Raw genomic sequence first — 16,246 nt, 5'->3', positions numbered from 1 at the left:
TGTCTTTTTGACGGTCATTAAGATAAGTGTCTTTAGGATGAGATGTTTAGCTGTATCCCCCCCCCCCCCAGTGTATGTGCTGACCATGTGGCCGATCTCCATGATGCTGTCCATTCATTCCATAAGTGGGCCATTGGCAGCCACAGCTCAGCTACGATCCAGGCACCCATCAACAGAATTTTTGGGTCTTTACCCTACTGCCCACCATGCTAGCTAATAAATACTGAAGGGTTTGGCATGCAGTAGATCTTAACAATGGAGTCTCACCTGCATTTGCAAGTGATGTACCCCATCAGAAGCCCCTTTCGAAGCAAGTATTTCCATACAAACAGCAGTCCTCACTGTCCATTCTAGCATGGAATATGGACTGCTGGCATTCCTGCCCCACCTTCTTTCCTGACAGATGCAAGCTGGCATTACCTCATTATTCCTGCCATTCACTTTACTAGCTTCTCTAGCATACGGGGTGAATTCAAGCCAGGATATCAGGGTGATAATCAAAACTTTATCCACTGCAGTAGCTGGACGTGCTAGTGTGCATTTAGAACAGTAGATCTTCTCTGCAGTGTGTTTTCTGAGAATATCAAAGATTAAAACATTTGTAATTGATTTTGCACCCCCTGTAAAACAGTGTTTGTAGCTGGTACATAATTTACTAAATGTAGACATTGCAGCTGCAACAGTATAATCTGTGTAGGAAATTTGTTTAACTGAGTAGCACAGAAAACAAAAGCTAAGATTCTCATCTTCTGGTGTAGAATGTTAAAAAAAAGTTTCCAGTTCCAAAACTGAGCAGTTCCGTACGATATAGCAATGTCTGCAATTATGCTGCCAGTTTACCTGTTTCAGAAAATAATAAAAGGACAATATCAACTTCTCAGCAGTAGTCCTGCTACCCTACACCTGAATGAAATGTTATTATTTGAACAACATTGTGAAGTTCTCAGCCGTGGCTTTTGGGGGAGGGTTGTATTACATCGTCATTGTGAGACTGTTCTTTGTTGTCCTTATATGGTGGTGTTTTTGGACTTGGCAGTTAAATTGTTTTTTTTTTTTTATTTTTAAAGTTGTAAGAACATGGTTAGGGGGATTTTTGTTGAGGTAGGATAGCTGAAGCCATATCTATCTCTACATTGCTAGTTAAGTTAATACATTTACTGGTGCATTTGCAGGCTGTGAATGCAGGAATGATATAGTTTAATTTTCTTTATGTAGTTGACACAAAGAAGAAGAGTTTGTACTGAGAAATCTTGGAAATTATGTAAAATAGCAATGCAGTGAAAACTAAAAAACAAAAAGCAAACAGTATATACAAATCTGACAAAAGGAAATGTCATCTTTTCTTCTCAGTAGCCACCATCTCCCCAGTCTTTGTATATGACACTATCACTGTCTTCATGCAGTGACATCCATTCTGTTCTCAGCATCCTTGCTGCCTTCACCATTTCCTTGTGGGGAAGTGGGTGGGTGCGGGTTGGAAAAAACATATTTCTCCTATTTGCTACTCTTTCAGTGAAGAATACTTCATCTTTTCTTAAGCTGTGCCTTTTTCCCAGTCTCAAGTAAAGCCTGCTGGTCCTACCCCACTTCTTTCTGTGAAAAGAGCTGTCTGTCCACTTCTTCATTTAATGTTCTTCCCTACGCCTCATGAAAGTAATTCATTCAGTAGCCTTTCATCATGTGACACATAACAGTACTTGTTAATCTAGGATGAATAATGTCTGTCTTTTTGCTTGGCGTTCTAATGAAGTAATGTCTGGAAATCTAAGATATATGCGGGAAGTCAGAGGAGTATTCAGCAGCGTGATACAGAGGCAAGCTACACCACCGCTCTTCTGTTACAAGGGTTGCTATAATCCTGCAGACTCCTCACTCTGAAGTGCCACCTTCAGGATATTTTAATGTTTTTAATTACAGTTCCAAGCCACCTCCCTTTTTTTATTTATTTATTTGTACTTAGCTGTTGTTCCTAAGTATGTACTTTTTATTAGTCAGTCATTTCTTTAAATTTTCATATCCTTCATCATCCTTTCTCTTTCCTATATGGTTGTAAATCCTTGTGCCATCAAAAGCCGTTAACTGCTTCCTAATATCCCTGAGGTAAGATATGAAGGAATACAAGAATACAAGTCCCACCCGAAGGGAACTTCTGTTAGCCCACTTTCAAACTTGCTAGAATTCTCATCTGATAACTGAGTACTGGGTAGATCATCATGCATTAAAGGCTTTTTAGAAGTCTGAATAGACTTCATCCAATACCAGCAGCCCTCCTGATTGGCTCTCAAAGGTACACAAATGCGGAAAGATTACACTCTTGTCTGTAGTTGAACCACTGGCTACAGTTATGCAATTAACCTGTAAGAGGCTGCTCTTTCTCCCTCACCTCTGTAATGCAGAGAGATAAAGTCCTGAATGCACCCCAGATGACCTGTGGTTGACTCACAGCATGACACCCTGACTGACCATGCAGGGGGGATGTGACTGAGCAGCAGACAGTAGCTCATCCGTCCTGGGGAGGGAGGCAGCCTGGCTCACTGCAGTTGCAGCCTGAAGAGCTAAGCGAGCACCATACCGAATGCAGTGTGCATTTCAGTCAGTAAGTTGCTTGTGCATGGAAGGGCTGCTCATCCACCTCCTAAAGGTAGTCATAGCAGAGCTCACAAGGATGCTCAGCGGGTTTAGTAGGTTAGGGCATGCCCACTCCCTGACAACAGTATGACATTGCACCAGTGCTTTCTATCTTGTTAGCACCATAGGTCGTAGGTCTGATGGAACCTGGGGGAGGCTAAAGCAGGTCCAGTAGTGCAGCTGATTAAGGAGAGGAGCTGGTGGCACCTGATATAGTCAGCTCATGTCCTCTTTGTCACTCTGGCCTGCCTCCACTTATATCCTTTGTGTCTTCCAGTTGCTCTGAACTGCCTCCACTCATAATCTGTGTGTCTCCCAGTCACTCTGGCCTGTCTCCATTAATATTCTGTGTGCTGCAGTCACAATGATCTGTTGTGTGTCATCCAGTCACAGTGGTCTGCCCCCATTGGTGCCTTGTGTGTCACTCAGTCACACTGGCCTGCATTTGTTCACTTCCTTTGTGTCAGATAGCTAAATTGACCTGCCTTTGTTCATGTCCTGTCTTGTCAGTCAGTTAATTACACCTGCCTCCTTTCATGTCCTTTGTATCTGGAGTTACTCTGGCTTGCCATCACTCATGTCCTGTGTATTACCAGTCTGTCTGGCCTGTCTCTGTTTACATCCTGAATGTCATCCAGTCACTGTGGCCTGCCTGTGTCAACATTCTGTATGCCACCCAGGCACACTGGCCTGCCTCTGCTCACATCCTGTGTGCCATCCAGTCATACTGCGTCCTATTTGTTCCCAGTTATTCTAGCCTAACTCCATTCATGTTCTGTGTCCACCCAGTCCTTTTGGCCTGTCCCATGTCATGGCCCGTGTGTCGCCCAGTCATAAAATTCTGTAAAGCTGATGTAATAGCTCTTACAACTTGTAAAATAATGCAGTTTACTGTTTGTCAGAAAATTCCTACTCAAAATTTGTCTTTTGAAGTATTTTCCATAACTCTGCACAGAACTGATGTCTGTCTGTCTGTAATTTTGTAATTTTTTCGGCAGACCTGTCTATATTCCTTTTGGCATTTTATCTATTGTTACTACACACAGGTGTCTATATTTGTTGTGAGTGTGCATATTGGCTTTTGTGGCCTATGTGACCTGGTCTCTGAGCAACTTGTATATTTTTTGCCCCCATGTCCTTATGTACATGTTCCATTATGTTCATCTGTAGATTCCCATTATAACTGACCATGTCTTTCTACTGCATGTGTTCAGCCCAGTCTGATTCCTACTCACTGCACTCTCCTCTAAAGTGCACTGCCTTTATTATCTTTTTTTGGAGAGGGAGGTAGCATTTGTGCAAAAGGTAGACTAGGCAGTCCTGCCCTGGTTAAACACCAGCTGGACTTGCATGCTTTCTAGCTCATTTTTCACACTGTTCACTTCATTTAGTCATCTAGTATGACTGTTGCACGGTACATAGCCACCTCATTTCCTATTTACATCATACTTCTACAAAATTCTTCTCAGAGCTTAAATATCATGATTGACAGGTCTGTCCATTCCCCCATTTGCACCATCTGTTTTAGCTTTTTTGTAATTTGTCTGTTTGGAAAATGTGTTTCGATTTGGTTTTGCATCTCTAGGATAGTCTTTACAGTCTTTAGCAAGGCTCAGGTTTCCCTTAGAACAAACCAGCATTTACTTTCCGTTGCTTAGACCAGTCTGTCCATCTTATTGTTTTCTTGCAGAGGAGAGAGAGCCCTGCATAACCATGCAGAATGTTTATCACATTATTTTTAAGCTAACTGTTCAGTGATGAAGGCTGTAGTCAGAGTCCACTGCAGCAGGGCTGTGGCTACATTGCATGATAGCAATTCACACCTTCACCAGACCTTATCACTTGGACAGTGATTCAGGATTCGGGCCTCCTGACATCTTGGTGCTTCAGGAATCGACCTTATGAGTCCTTGTCTTTGGCCTTTCTCTGGTTCTTGCTTCCCATGGAGGCATAATTTTACTCCCTGGGATAATTTTCAAGTTACCCAGTGCAGAGAACCTTGTCACAGATTATCTAATATGTTGAGCACTTGTTATGTGGTGTAGGACAGGATGGGGCTCAAATATCCATTCCCCAGTATTGACTGTGAGACCAATAAAGGTCTGGGTCCTCTGTGACAGATCTTTACAGAAGCAGAACATTTCAGTTTAAAATTGCTAGTTATTTGCTTTCATTCTGATAAGTGATTCCTCTTTTGCCTTGCGTGAACTAACTGAAAATATTTAGAAAGAGAAATATATTATCATAACCATATACATTTATGCTACCTGCTTTTTTATTTTGTTCAGGAATCATGTTTGACTGTTGTTACTGCAGTTTGCCCTAGTGCTGCTAAACACACAGTATTGGCAGCCACTACTGCTGCTTTCCAGATGATACATTTGTCATGTCTAGCTTTGTGACTGTACTTTTTTATATATTTATAATGTTGCTGATTATTTTATTTATTTATTTTTACATTTACAGGTACAATGCTGTCACCAGAGTGTGGTCAGAAGATGAAGTGTTAATTAAAATGGCAACCCAGGTAAATACATTATTTTAAGTTATCTTTCATGTTTTCCTCAAGTTGTAGTAGAAGTAAAATGACTGATGTTCTGTGTTTTTGATTCATTGAATGCATACCTTTTACTGTAATACAAATATGAAAATGGCATTGTTAATAAAACACATAAAAGTTCATGTGTGCTTTGGTTTTTTTTTTTTGTAGCCGTTTGGTCGTGGAGCTATGAGAGAATGCTTCAGAACGTGAGTAGTGCTGTGATTTTTTTTTTTTTTTTTAATGTATTATCTTCATTAATGACCCTAATTAAGTGCCCATATTTTATCTGTACATATTGCCCTTTATTTTCGGTGTAATGATTTGCCTCGTGGCAGTTCCGTCCTATTGGAATTATTTAACAGTGTACAGGATGCAACAGGCTAGATAAGGCGAGACTCTACAAGGAGCTATTCACTGGTTATGGAGCTTACCAAGTAGTTTCTCCCTTTCAAGCATGTCATAGCAGAGATGCAGATGGATATATAACCACGTAGTACTCCTGTTATTCAGGTGTCCTCTTGTACCCCAGACTTGTACTGCTACTGTGGAAGCACAAACAGCATTTTTGAGGCACAAGACAGTGTGTCTTTAATCTTGGTAAGAACTTTTAAAAACACAAACTATGCAAGAAAATGTAGCCAATTATAAAGTGACCCTACTCTTCCAGCTGTCCAGATTTTTGATTTCCATTCTCACATCGTACAAGCAAATGGATTTATTATTACCAAGGAGCTCTGCAGCATTTGTAGAGTCCTGGTGGAGTTTTTTCTAGGGCAGTTAATCACTTTTATCCAGATGACAACCTCCATGTAGTTTTTATATTATGTATGTAGGGAGTGAAAGCAACAGTGGCGCTAGTGTTACATACATATTTAAATTGTGTTACAATCTGTAGCTATGTTAGGACTTGAGTGTTTGGCCCATATCATAGCTGAATACCCAGGACATTCTGCAGAGTTACAAGGGGTGTTCTTCTTTTGCACTGTATGAAATTGTCTTGGTAGTAGGCAACTTCCAGCAGAAGGTTTCTTTTTAACTTGGTTGTTCCCAGTTTTAAGTGTTGCCTAGAGGTTTCTGTTTCAGAATCAGATCAGATTGTGCCTCTTCAGGTCAGGCTACTACCTGATGAATATTGTGGCATCACTGAGGTCATGTGATAGCTATTCATATCAGGCTACTACCTGGTATAGATTGAGACCATATTGTGGGTGTTCAGATTAGATCAGAACCTGATATAGTTAGTGGTACCAGTAAGGTCATATGCTGGGTGTAGACCACTACTTGAATTTATGTTACCACTGAAGTTAGATAGATGGCTTTTCAGATCAGGCCAGTACCTGACGGAGACTGTGTTTCCCTGGATATGTACTACAGTGAGGAGATACACAGAAGAATAAAGAACCTGAGAATGAATTTGCTAGCAATGGATTTTGGCTGCATTTGGTGTTTCTGAGTGAGCCAAATCATCTTGGAAAGTAACATGAGGCTATCACCTGTAGCAGTCTTCTCATATGACCCTTGTAATGGGGATGGCTTTTCAGTCTTGATCTGTAACAGCGAAACAGTCAACCAGGTGCCAGGGCTTGTGTTCTTGTACTTGTTACTGGGACTGACGATGGTTTTATGATAAACAAACCATGCTTTGTAGATGTTTTTAGGAGTGGAATGCCACACTAGCTTATCTTTCCCACCCCTCCTTTCCAGTGCTTCTGTTCTATAGGTCTAAATCACATCTGACTCTACCCCCCGAAGTCTCAAAGAAGAAAGAGCTTGCCATACCTTCTCTTACTTTGGTTGGTCAGGATTTTGTCAGGTTTGCTGCAAAACCTGTACCTAGTAATCATTGCTGAGTTTTGGAAGGAGGGTCATGAGACATTCTTTGATGCCAGTGGAGTGCTGTTTAAACTGGTGGATGTTTGTTTATACATGGAAAGGCAGCATCATGATAGTATATGCCATAGCAGGGATTATTTTCTAGATGAATGGAAAATGTCAGTCCTCTTCTCTCAGTTGACCTTCAGCTGGTTATTTTTTCTCACTTGGCACAGTAATGTTGGCATTTTTAGCATATTTCTTTACAATGATAGCAGTTTTTCATTGTGATCATTCACTGTATTGATTGTCTGGTTCCATGACAAGAACAAGACTCATTTGTGATCTTCTTGCACTTGGGCAGTCACAAATAAGGAAAACTTATGGAGTGTTGTTCACACTTTGAAGCACATAATCACACTAAAAAGCATTTTTGCAGGGGCAAGTCTCCCTGCACCCCCTCAATATGGGGGATCAGTTGCATCCCTCCATACTCACCGTGTGTGTGTGTGTGTGTGTGTGTGTGTGTGTGTGTGTGTGTGTGTGTGTGTGTGTGTGTGTGTGTGTGTCTGTGTGTTATATATATATTATACCAACTCCAAGCTTGCACTGTTTCATGGAAGGGGTAAATCCCCAGTATACCAGAGGTTCGTTTGTGTGAAAAATGATGTCGCACATTTGTGATCACAGAAATGAGTACAAGCCTGACACCTAGTTGTCCAACAGAATGTGTGCTCCATGTTAGTCATTGTCCATTTCCTGTTTTGACTGCAGAAAGTGTGAGAATTCATACTGGGCATGGCTATCCAGCCAGAAAAGGTGAGGCAGCCTAAGTCTACAGCATGTTTTCCTTCTGTCTCATTAACCAGTGAAAGCAGAGGGAATCCTAATGAGGGTTGCCCAGTGACAGCAACAGCTGCTAAAATGCATCCCTGTCTCCCTCCATGTGCCACTCAATCATCAGAGTACTGCTGTCAAACTTACTGATTCTTAGCTAGAGACGTCCCAGTTCCCTGGTCGTGTCCAGTTTCACTTCATACTTAGTTTGTAAGTGCAGGTCTTGAATAGGTAGTGCAAATGAAGAAACCTGTGTGTGACTTCTTTTATCATGGAGAACCAACCTTCACACAAAGTAACACAGGCTGAAATTCACTGATCCAAGCACGAAAATTTATTTAAAACATGAAACAAATACATTTTCGTGTTTGGATCAGCGGATTTCAGCCTGTGTTACTTCGTGTGAAGGTTGGTTTTCGTTTGTGTTTATCATGGAGAAGCTGGTGCTACAGCAGCAGAGGCCACACAGACTTGATAAGCTAGAAATTGAGATCCCAATTATTTATTTATTTCCAGTTTGATAACCGGGGATGTCCACTGAGCCCGAAAGCCCGTTTTCAGTGGAGGCCCGGGGAGAAAAGCTCCATGTTACAAAGACTTTGTACTTTTAAAGCTGTATATTCCTATAATATTGCACACTAAATCAAATTAACAAAGTATATAATATTTATACATATACATAGGTATAAAAATGCAAACAAATTAAAGTAAATAATATTTATACATATACATAGATATAAAAATGCAGATAAAGTAGCAGAATGAAGAAGATGAAAGGTAAGTTGCAGGAAAAAGGCATATAGGCTGTGGGGAAGTGAAGATTTAAAAGGTATCTACATACAGTTATTACAGGGGGAGAAAGAAAGAAAAGAAAACAGTAATAAAGAAGTAGAGGGTGGGGAGCTGAAGGAAGATTTGGGAGAAGAGGGGCAGGAGGGAGAATATTGAAACTGGGAATATAATATGATCTAGGTGGGAAGTATACAATTACATTTCCAGTTTTGGAGGAGGTGAGAATGGAGTAGAGATTTGAATTGTTCAGGATTAGTGATGATTCTAAGCTGGGGAGGAAGCAGGTTCCATTTTGTTGGTATAGTATAAGAAAGCAGTAGGTGACCAGGTGGTCGTTTAGGTTTGTGTACGGAAAGAAGATTTTGGTGGCCAGATCTTAGGGGCCTGAGAGGAGTATAGAAAGGTAGGATATTTGAAAGTGCAGGTCAAGCATTGGGTTTGAAAAGTAGTTTGTGAGCCGTAGTAAGTTGGAGGTATTCAAGATGATTAGGGAGTTTGAGCCATTGGAGACTATGGAGGGAGATGCAATAGTGTGTAGAATGAGAAGAGTTAGTGGCAAATTTGGCAATTTTGTTGTAGCAACTTTCTAGTTTAGAGGAGATGGAAGCTGTTAGGTTGGTTAGAAGAGGAGCTCCATACAATAGAGAAGGTAGAAGGAAGGTGGAGGCGAGGGTTTGTCTTGTAGCTATTGATCGAAAGTTAGCGTTTCTATAAAGCATGCCGAGCTTCTGGTGGTTTTTTTTATGTTTAGTTGAATATGTGTATTAAATTTCACATTTTAAGGAATTGAAGAGGAAGGAAGAGAAGTTTGAAAATGACTAAGTATTCCTGCAGTTGCACACTTCATCTGTCTTTATAGCTGTTGAGATTCTAACATTTCTTCCTTCCCTGTGATCTGTCACTGAAGACCTTGGATGTTGGACAGACTTAATGTGTGACTTCATCTCAAATGTTACTGTGCTTTCATGTGTATACTTTATTTAAGAGATTATTTCTTACTTTATCAGGGTTTATGATTGTTATTCTTGCAATCCTTTTTGCTAATTAGTATAGACAGTTGTCATTCCGGTTCCTTGCCTTTCAGAAAGGTCTGCCTTGTAGCATTCACTTACTGCCAGTCATTTCTGTAGTACTTCTTCTGTTGGTAAGGGTTGCTAAGAGTTTGAGAAATATGAAAATTGCTTTGCATGAAACATCCTTGACAGTAGGTTGACCGATCCCTGAAGACAGGTAGTACTGACATTTTTTTCTTGGGTCTTGCATGTTGTGTTGATTTTGTCTGTGTCACTGACTGTGGACAGTGTCTAATGCAAAAAGGATGTTGGTACTTTTTTCTGTTTACTTATTTAAAATGTGATAACTTGCAGTGGCAACCTGGATCAAAGATTCATTAGATAAGACCATGGAAAAGATTTAAAGTGAGTGTGGTATCAGTAAAGTGGCAAGAAAGTAGCACCATAACATTGTGACATTTATAAATCAAGACAGTCATGTCTTTCAAAATGAATTTCCTTTCAGGTGTTCAGTCATAATTATCTGAGCTGGTCTTGTCCTTTTTATTCTTCCTCAACATATGGGTTATTGTATCTGACTTTGATTTATATCTCAGACTTACAGATCCAACTCTCGAGCTCCTCCCTCTACCCATAATGCCCCAGCTAGCCTACAGTTCCTCAGATCTCCTTTGCCACCAACTCACAGGGACACAGATCCTCTTTCTGAGCCTTAAATAAAATATTACTAACATTTGTGAGTAGTTTTTTTTTTTCTTCATGATTCTTGTTAAATTAATCTCTCTACATCCTCCCTCTTTATCTATTTAGTGTCTGGAGTTTCAACCTGTCAGTAGGGTTGCCACTTTTTCATCCTTCCATTTCCTGACAGGTAAGCCACACCCCACTGAAATGAGAATAAACCCCTTGCATTGTGGTGGACACTCCCCTTTTAACAAGCCACACTCAAAAGCACCACCAAATGCCGTACAAAGTGACTACACGGGCAGACTTAGATGATATGAGGCCGCAGATAAGAGTATTCAGTGGTACTTCCTACCCCTGTTTTTTACTGTCACGTGAGTGTACACCACAGTGTTCTCCTGTTTTCCACCCATTCACACCCCCTCATACTATCCAGAATACTTTTGTTCTGGTTTACTAAACATTGTCTTACTTGCCAGCTTTTTCCTACATCTTTCCAATACATCCTAAATGGCCAAGAGTATACTGTTCTAAGTACCTAGGAAAGAATGTAATTAAGCTGGGGGTTAGTGGACCACAAGACCACTAGAAGTTATTGGGTTCTAAATGCTTTGAGGTTAATTTTAGAGATTTATTTCGATAACATTTGCTTCAGCCTGAACAAAAATTATGACTTACGAAAGTAACTATTTTTTTCTTTCAAGGAAAAAATAAGTTATGTCCAAAGTTTAATGTGCAAGGATGATATAAATCATATCTGAGATGACTGCCTTCCTCCCTACCCCCCTTAAAAACACAGTCACTTTCCGTCTAACCCTCTGGCGTCAAATTGGGATATAAGTGAAAAGACAAATAGTCGTATTACAGCTTGTTGCAGTCATGTATCTACACAGCTTGTTACCTTAGCCCTAAAAGGCAGATACCTTCTCTGTACCCCTTTGAAGTCAAACTAGGATGAAAGTGAAAGACCAAACAGAGCAGAACAATATATTCCAACCTATTGCTTTCAGCTGTACATATACAACATGCCTCCTTTCAACTTATATTTGATGGCCACTTGTACAAGCATCTGATTTCAGTTGTGAAGAAAGTGGAAAAAAGTCAGACACTTCGTAATGCATTAAAACTTGTTGCACATACATAGTACACTGGCCCCAGACAAGCTATACTGACCCTCTGTGTACCCCTCTAAGGAGTGATTTTGAGGAAAGTTAAAAAAAAAAAAGAATGACCACTCTGTCCGTACTCAACAGACAAGCTGCAGAGTCCACAGCAGAGGACAGTACTAAGCCACTTGTACAGCCAGGAATGATGGTCCTCAGAAGCTCGGAGTGTTCTGGGATGAATTCTGTGCTGTATCTTTTTCACTACCCAGGAGAATTATGTGCACAACCACCAATATTATTTTTTACACAAACACACACACACATATGCAGCCCATGACAAACCAGTGTTTTCACCATATAGGCACACAGAAAACATCAATCCACCTACAGAGGAGGAGTCGAGTACCTGAATAAAACCCATATAAAGACTGTGAGGACATGCAGACTCCACACAGATGGAGACACAGCCAAGGACTCAGAAAGAGAAATAAGAAATGAGAGATAACAATACTGCTGACTGTGCTACTGTACCAACAATGTGTTACTCTCCCAAACATCCAGCCTAGACCACCAAAGACTGCCACTTACTGTGTGCAAGGCTGATGATGTCCTTCATGGATGCATCTGCAGTCATAACAAGTGGGTTGTCCTGTCGTCAGGCAGCCCTGCAGTCGGCCGGATTCCAAAGTCCGGGTCCGGCTTCGGCTGATGTCGCACTCCACCCGACGTCATCTCTGTTGGTCTTCGGGTATAAAAGCATCAGCCGACGCCATTTTCCTCAGTCTTTCTTGCCGCGTGGCGCCCGAAGCAGAAGCTGTTCGCAAGTGCCGGTCGGTCGGATCCAGAGATTACTTCTACCGAATATTACTTCGAAGACTTCTAAAGCTAAGTACCCCGTTGGGGACTCTTTCTTGCCTCAGCCGATGTCAGAAAAAGTTAACAATTGTTTAACCTGTGGGAAACAAATACCTCATAAAGATTTCCACTCTTACTGTCTGCCTTGTTTAGGCCCAGCCCACGACGTAGCAGCCTGTTCGGCCTGTGCCTCTTTCAACCGACGAACGCTTAGGCGTCGGTCGGAGTTTGCAGAACAGTTTTTCGGTACTGATTTTGCGTACATTATGCCGTCGGATCCTCCGACTACCCAATCTTCCAAAAACGCAAAGATAAAGACCGACACTCGCGGTCCGCGGTTTCCGGCGAAACCACGGCAAAGCAAAACGCGAGTGTCTCGGTTTCGGCCGAAACCGAGAAAACTGCTCAAAGTACAGCTGAACCTATTCTTACAACTGAGGCCCCTGCTACAATTCTTGAATCGACCTCAGAAATTTTACCCACTACGGTGGTTGACTTATCAGACACCATCCCCTTGGATGTCTCTACCCCAGCACGTGGTGCTGCTAGGCCTCCAGCAGCCATGTCCATTAAGGCCTTCGCCAGGGCTAAAGCAGCCAAGACTACTAAATCAGTGCCTGTTAAACCCCCTCATCCAGGCCCTCTTCTAGTTCTCAAATGCTTTCTTTGGCAGAAGATTTAATTTCTTTAATTAGAGGATCTCAATCTCACCCAGACAGGGCCTCTCAGCCCCCAGAGAAGAGACCTAGGGCAGAGCCCCGTGAGCCAGTGTCTTCTGATGATTCTGCTGATGAATCAGACATAACTGACCAGCCTGAGGCTCCTTCTCCAATTTTGAAGATTCTGATGCTGAAGAATCCATTCCAGCTGCTTCCCCACCAGAAGAATTCTCCTTTGGGGAAACCTTGCATGCCATGCGAGAACAGTTCCAATGGCAGCAACAGGATTTTTGAGACTCCAGAAAAGACTTAGGACCTTTCTGCACCTCCCACAGCACAGGCCCTTAGCTATACCTCCTGTTCTCTCTGTGGTGGATGATGCTTTCAATGATGTTTGCTCCGCTCCAGATTCTTTACCCCAGCCCCTGCCAAACCAGACAGATTTTACAGGGTGCCAGATACTCATCACCACCTTTACAAGGCCCCACTTGCAGACCCAGAAACTATATCCCAGGGTCCCAAGGCAGTAGCGCGACCACAGCTAAAACCCTATTCCTTCTGAAAGGGAAGCAAGGTCACTAGAGAGATGGGGTGAAAAGGTCTACACTTCAGCTACTCTCTCAGCTAGAGCTTTAAACTGTCAGTTTCACATGATACAATACCAAGAGTTTATGCTTGATCAGTTAACTAAAAAACTAACTACTGATGAATCTCTTGATAAGAAATATGTATTAGAGATGGTAAATAACATACAACAGGTTAGCAACCATTCCTTAAAATGTGGCTATGATGCACTGGAGGCTTCATTTAGATCAGCCATGACAGGCACAGTGATAAGAAGGCATGCATGGCTAAAGGAACAAGCTTTACCGGATCATGTTAAAGCTAAGTTGCTAGATGTTCCTATGGACAAGACAAGTTTGTTTGGTACACCTGCCCAGCAGGTTATGAAGAAAATGGAAGAAAAGGCAAAATCTGTTCAAACTGTTAAAGATTTCTTGCAGGTTCAACCCCAAGGTTTAGCAGGAACTGGCCTGCCAAAATTGGTCCTTTCCTGACTCCACAAAATTTCAAAGGGGCAGGAATAGACGTTCCAGAGGCAGAAACCAATCCAGAGGAGGTGCCTACAGAGGACGACAGTGGCAAGGTAACAACAGAGGCACAGACACAGCCACTGCCACTACATCAGCACAACCACAGTGACTTAATCCTAAATCCGCCTACCAGGGAACAAATAGCAGCTCCTCTAGGCGGAAAGTTAACCTTATTTTCAAAGAACTGGCACTACATAACAAAAGACAAGTGGATTTTACAAACCATAGATCAAGGTTACCGGTTTCACTTCCACACTTTACCAGTCAAAAGAGGAATGCCAAATCTACCTCCAAATCAAAAACAGAGGCTCTACGCCAGATAATGGAGTTAGCAAACATGAGAGCTGTGGAAAGAGTGCCAACAGCAGAACAAGGAAAGGGTTCTACTCCAGACTATTCCTAGTTCCAAGAAAGGAAAAAGTTGGAGACCAATTCTAGACCTGTCCACCTTAAATACATACATCATTGTCCCAAAATTCAAAATGCTGACCCTACAGCAACTTCTTCCCATGCTGGGCAAGGAGTCTTGGCTGGTAACTCTAGATCTCAAGGAGGCATACCTGCACGTCCCCATTCGACCAATCTGCAGAAGATACCTCAGATATCTTGCAGGATCAGAGCACTATCAATTCTCAGCATTGCCCTTTGGCTTATCTACTGCCCAGAGTATTCACAAAATGCCTGGCATCAGTAATCGCCCATTGCAGACTACAGGGAATTCAAATTTACCCATACCTGGACGACTGCCTGCTACAAGGGGACAACAAAAGCAAGCTGACAACAGATTTACAAAGGGTCATTTACTTGCTACAAGGACTGGGATACACAGTCAATTTACAAAAGTCAAGGCTGATACCATCCCAAACAAGGACATTCTTGGGCTGAATTGGACACAGTACAACAAATGGCATTCCTGACTACAGAAAAACAAAAGAACTTCCTCTTTACTTCTTGGCACTAACAAAACTGAACAAGTTAACAGCAAGAAAATTTCTACAGGCCTTGGGCTTCATGGCATCATGCATAATCTTGGTCCCATTTGCCAGACTACATATGAGGAAACTACAGTGGTACCTAAAGAATTTATGGTCCCAACACAGACACAGTCTAGAAACAGAAATCCCACTAATTCCATGCTTAAAACAGGAGTTCCTATGGTGGGCTCAGGCATGCCAGTCAAACCCAGGCCTGCCCTTCCGCAGATGTCAACCAAGCCAGACCATCACAACAGACGCTTCAGACCTAGGATGGGGGCCCACATGCTAGACAAATGCGTGCAAGGATTGTGGACACAGGATCAACTTCACCTGCACATCAATCTAAAAGAAATGCTGGCAGTAAAACTGGCAATCCAAAAGTTCAAACCATTCCTCAAAGAGGGCCAGTTGATGATAAGGACAGACAACACCACAGTCATGTGGTACATCAACAAACAGGGAGGCACTCATTCATACCCCTATGCAGAATGACCTTGGAGCTGTGGACCCTGGCACTCAGCTACAACATTCAGTTACAGGCAATATTTGTACCGGGAAAGACAATACTCTAGCAGACATACTAAGCAGAACCACTTCGGATGCCCACGAATGGAAGCTGCACCCGGACATCTTCAAGACCATCTCAAAGAAATGGGGAATGCCACAGATACACCTATTCGCATCACCTCTCAATCACCAGCTCAAAAAATTCTGCACAAGGACATTCCACCCACTAGCATGGAAAGTGGACTCACTCTCCTTCAACTGGAAAGGCCTAACAGCATATGCATTCCCACCTCTTCCTTTGATACACAAGGTACTACTAAAAATCAAGGAAGAACGCCCAAGGATAATCCTGATAGCCCCAAACTGGCCAAGACAACACTGGTACCCACTACTGAAGAGCATGTCTCGGAACAACATGTGGCCAATACCCCTGATGCCTTTGATGTTAACTCAGAACAACTACAGCATCATACATCCAAACCTAAAAACGCTGCAACTGACTGCATGGAACATCACATAGCAGCAGCTAATCCAGAACTTTCCCAAAGAGTTAAAGACATTATTCTTGAAGCACGCAGACCTTCAACAAGAAAGAACTATGCTGGAAAATGGAAAAGGTTTGTCATTTGGAGTACCGAAAGAGGAAAAGATGTGTCAAACATAGATATGCCTAACATTCTGGAGTATCTGGCGAACTTCTTCATTCAGGCCTGTCCTACTCCTCCATCAAGATACATGCA

General features: G+C 42.1%; 1 protein-coding gene across 5 annotated transcripts in view; it reads left to right on the top strand.

The window, feature by feature from the left end:
- Nucleotides 1-16,246, top strand: part of EEF2K (eukaryotic elongation factor 2 kinase) — a 469,356-nt gene that overhangs the window by 207,709 nt on the left and 245,401 nt on the right. For all 5 annotated transcript variants that reach the window (XM_044089631.1, XM_044089635.1, XM_044089634.1 and 2 more), the window contains 2 exons: nt 5,095-5,155; nt 5,339-5,376. In XM_044089631.1, the coding sequence (XP_043945566.1) occupies nt 5,095-5,155; nt 5,339-5,376 (99 nt within the window). The remainder of the gene's footprint in view (nt 1-5,094; nt 5,156-5,338; nt 5,377-16,246) is intronic.

The sequence above is a fragment of the Protopterus annectens genome, chromosome 12.part0 (assembly GCF_019279795.1).
Source record: "Protopterus annectens isolate FY-2018-M chromosome 12.part0, PAN1.0, whole genome shotgun sequence".
In the NCBI taxonomy this organism is placed as follows: domain Eukaryota; kingdom Metazoa; phylum Chordata; order Ceratodontiformes; family Protopteridae; genus Protopterus; species Protopterus annectens.
The sequence above is the reverse complement of the archived record's forward strand: the minus strand, read 5'-3'. Positions and strand labels throughout refer to the sequence as shown.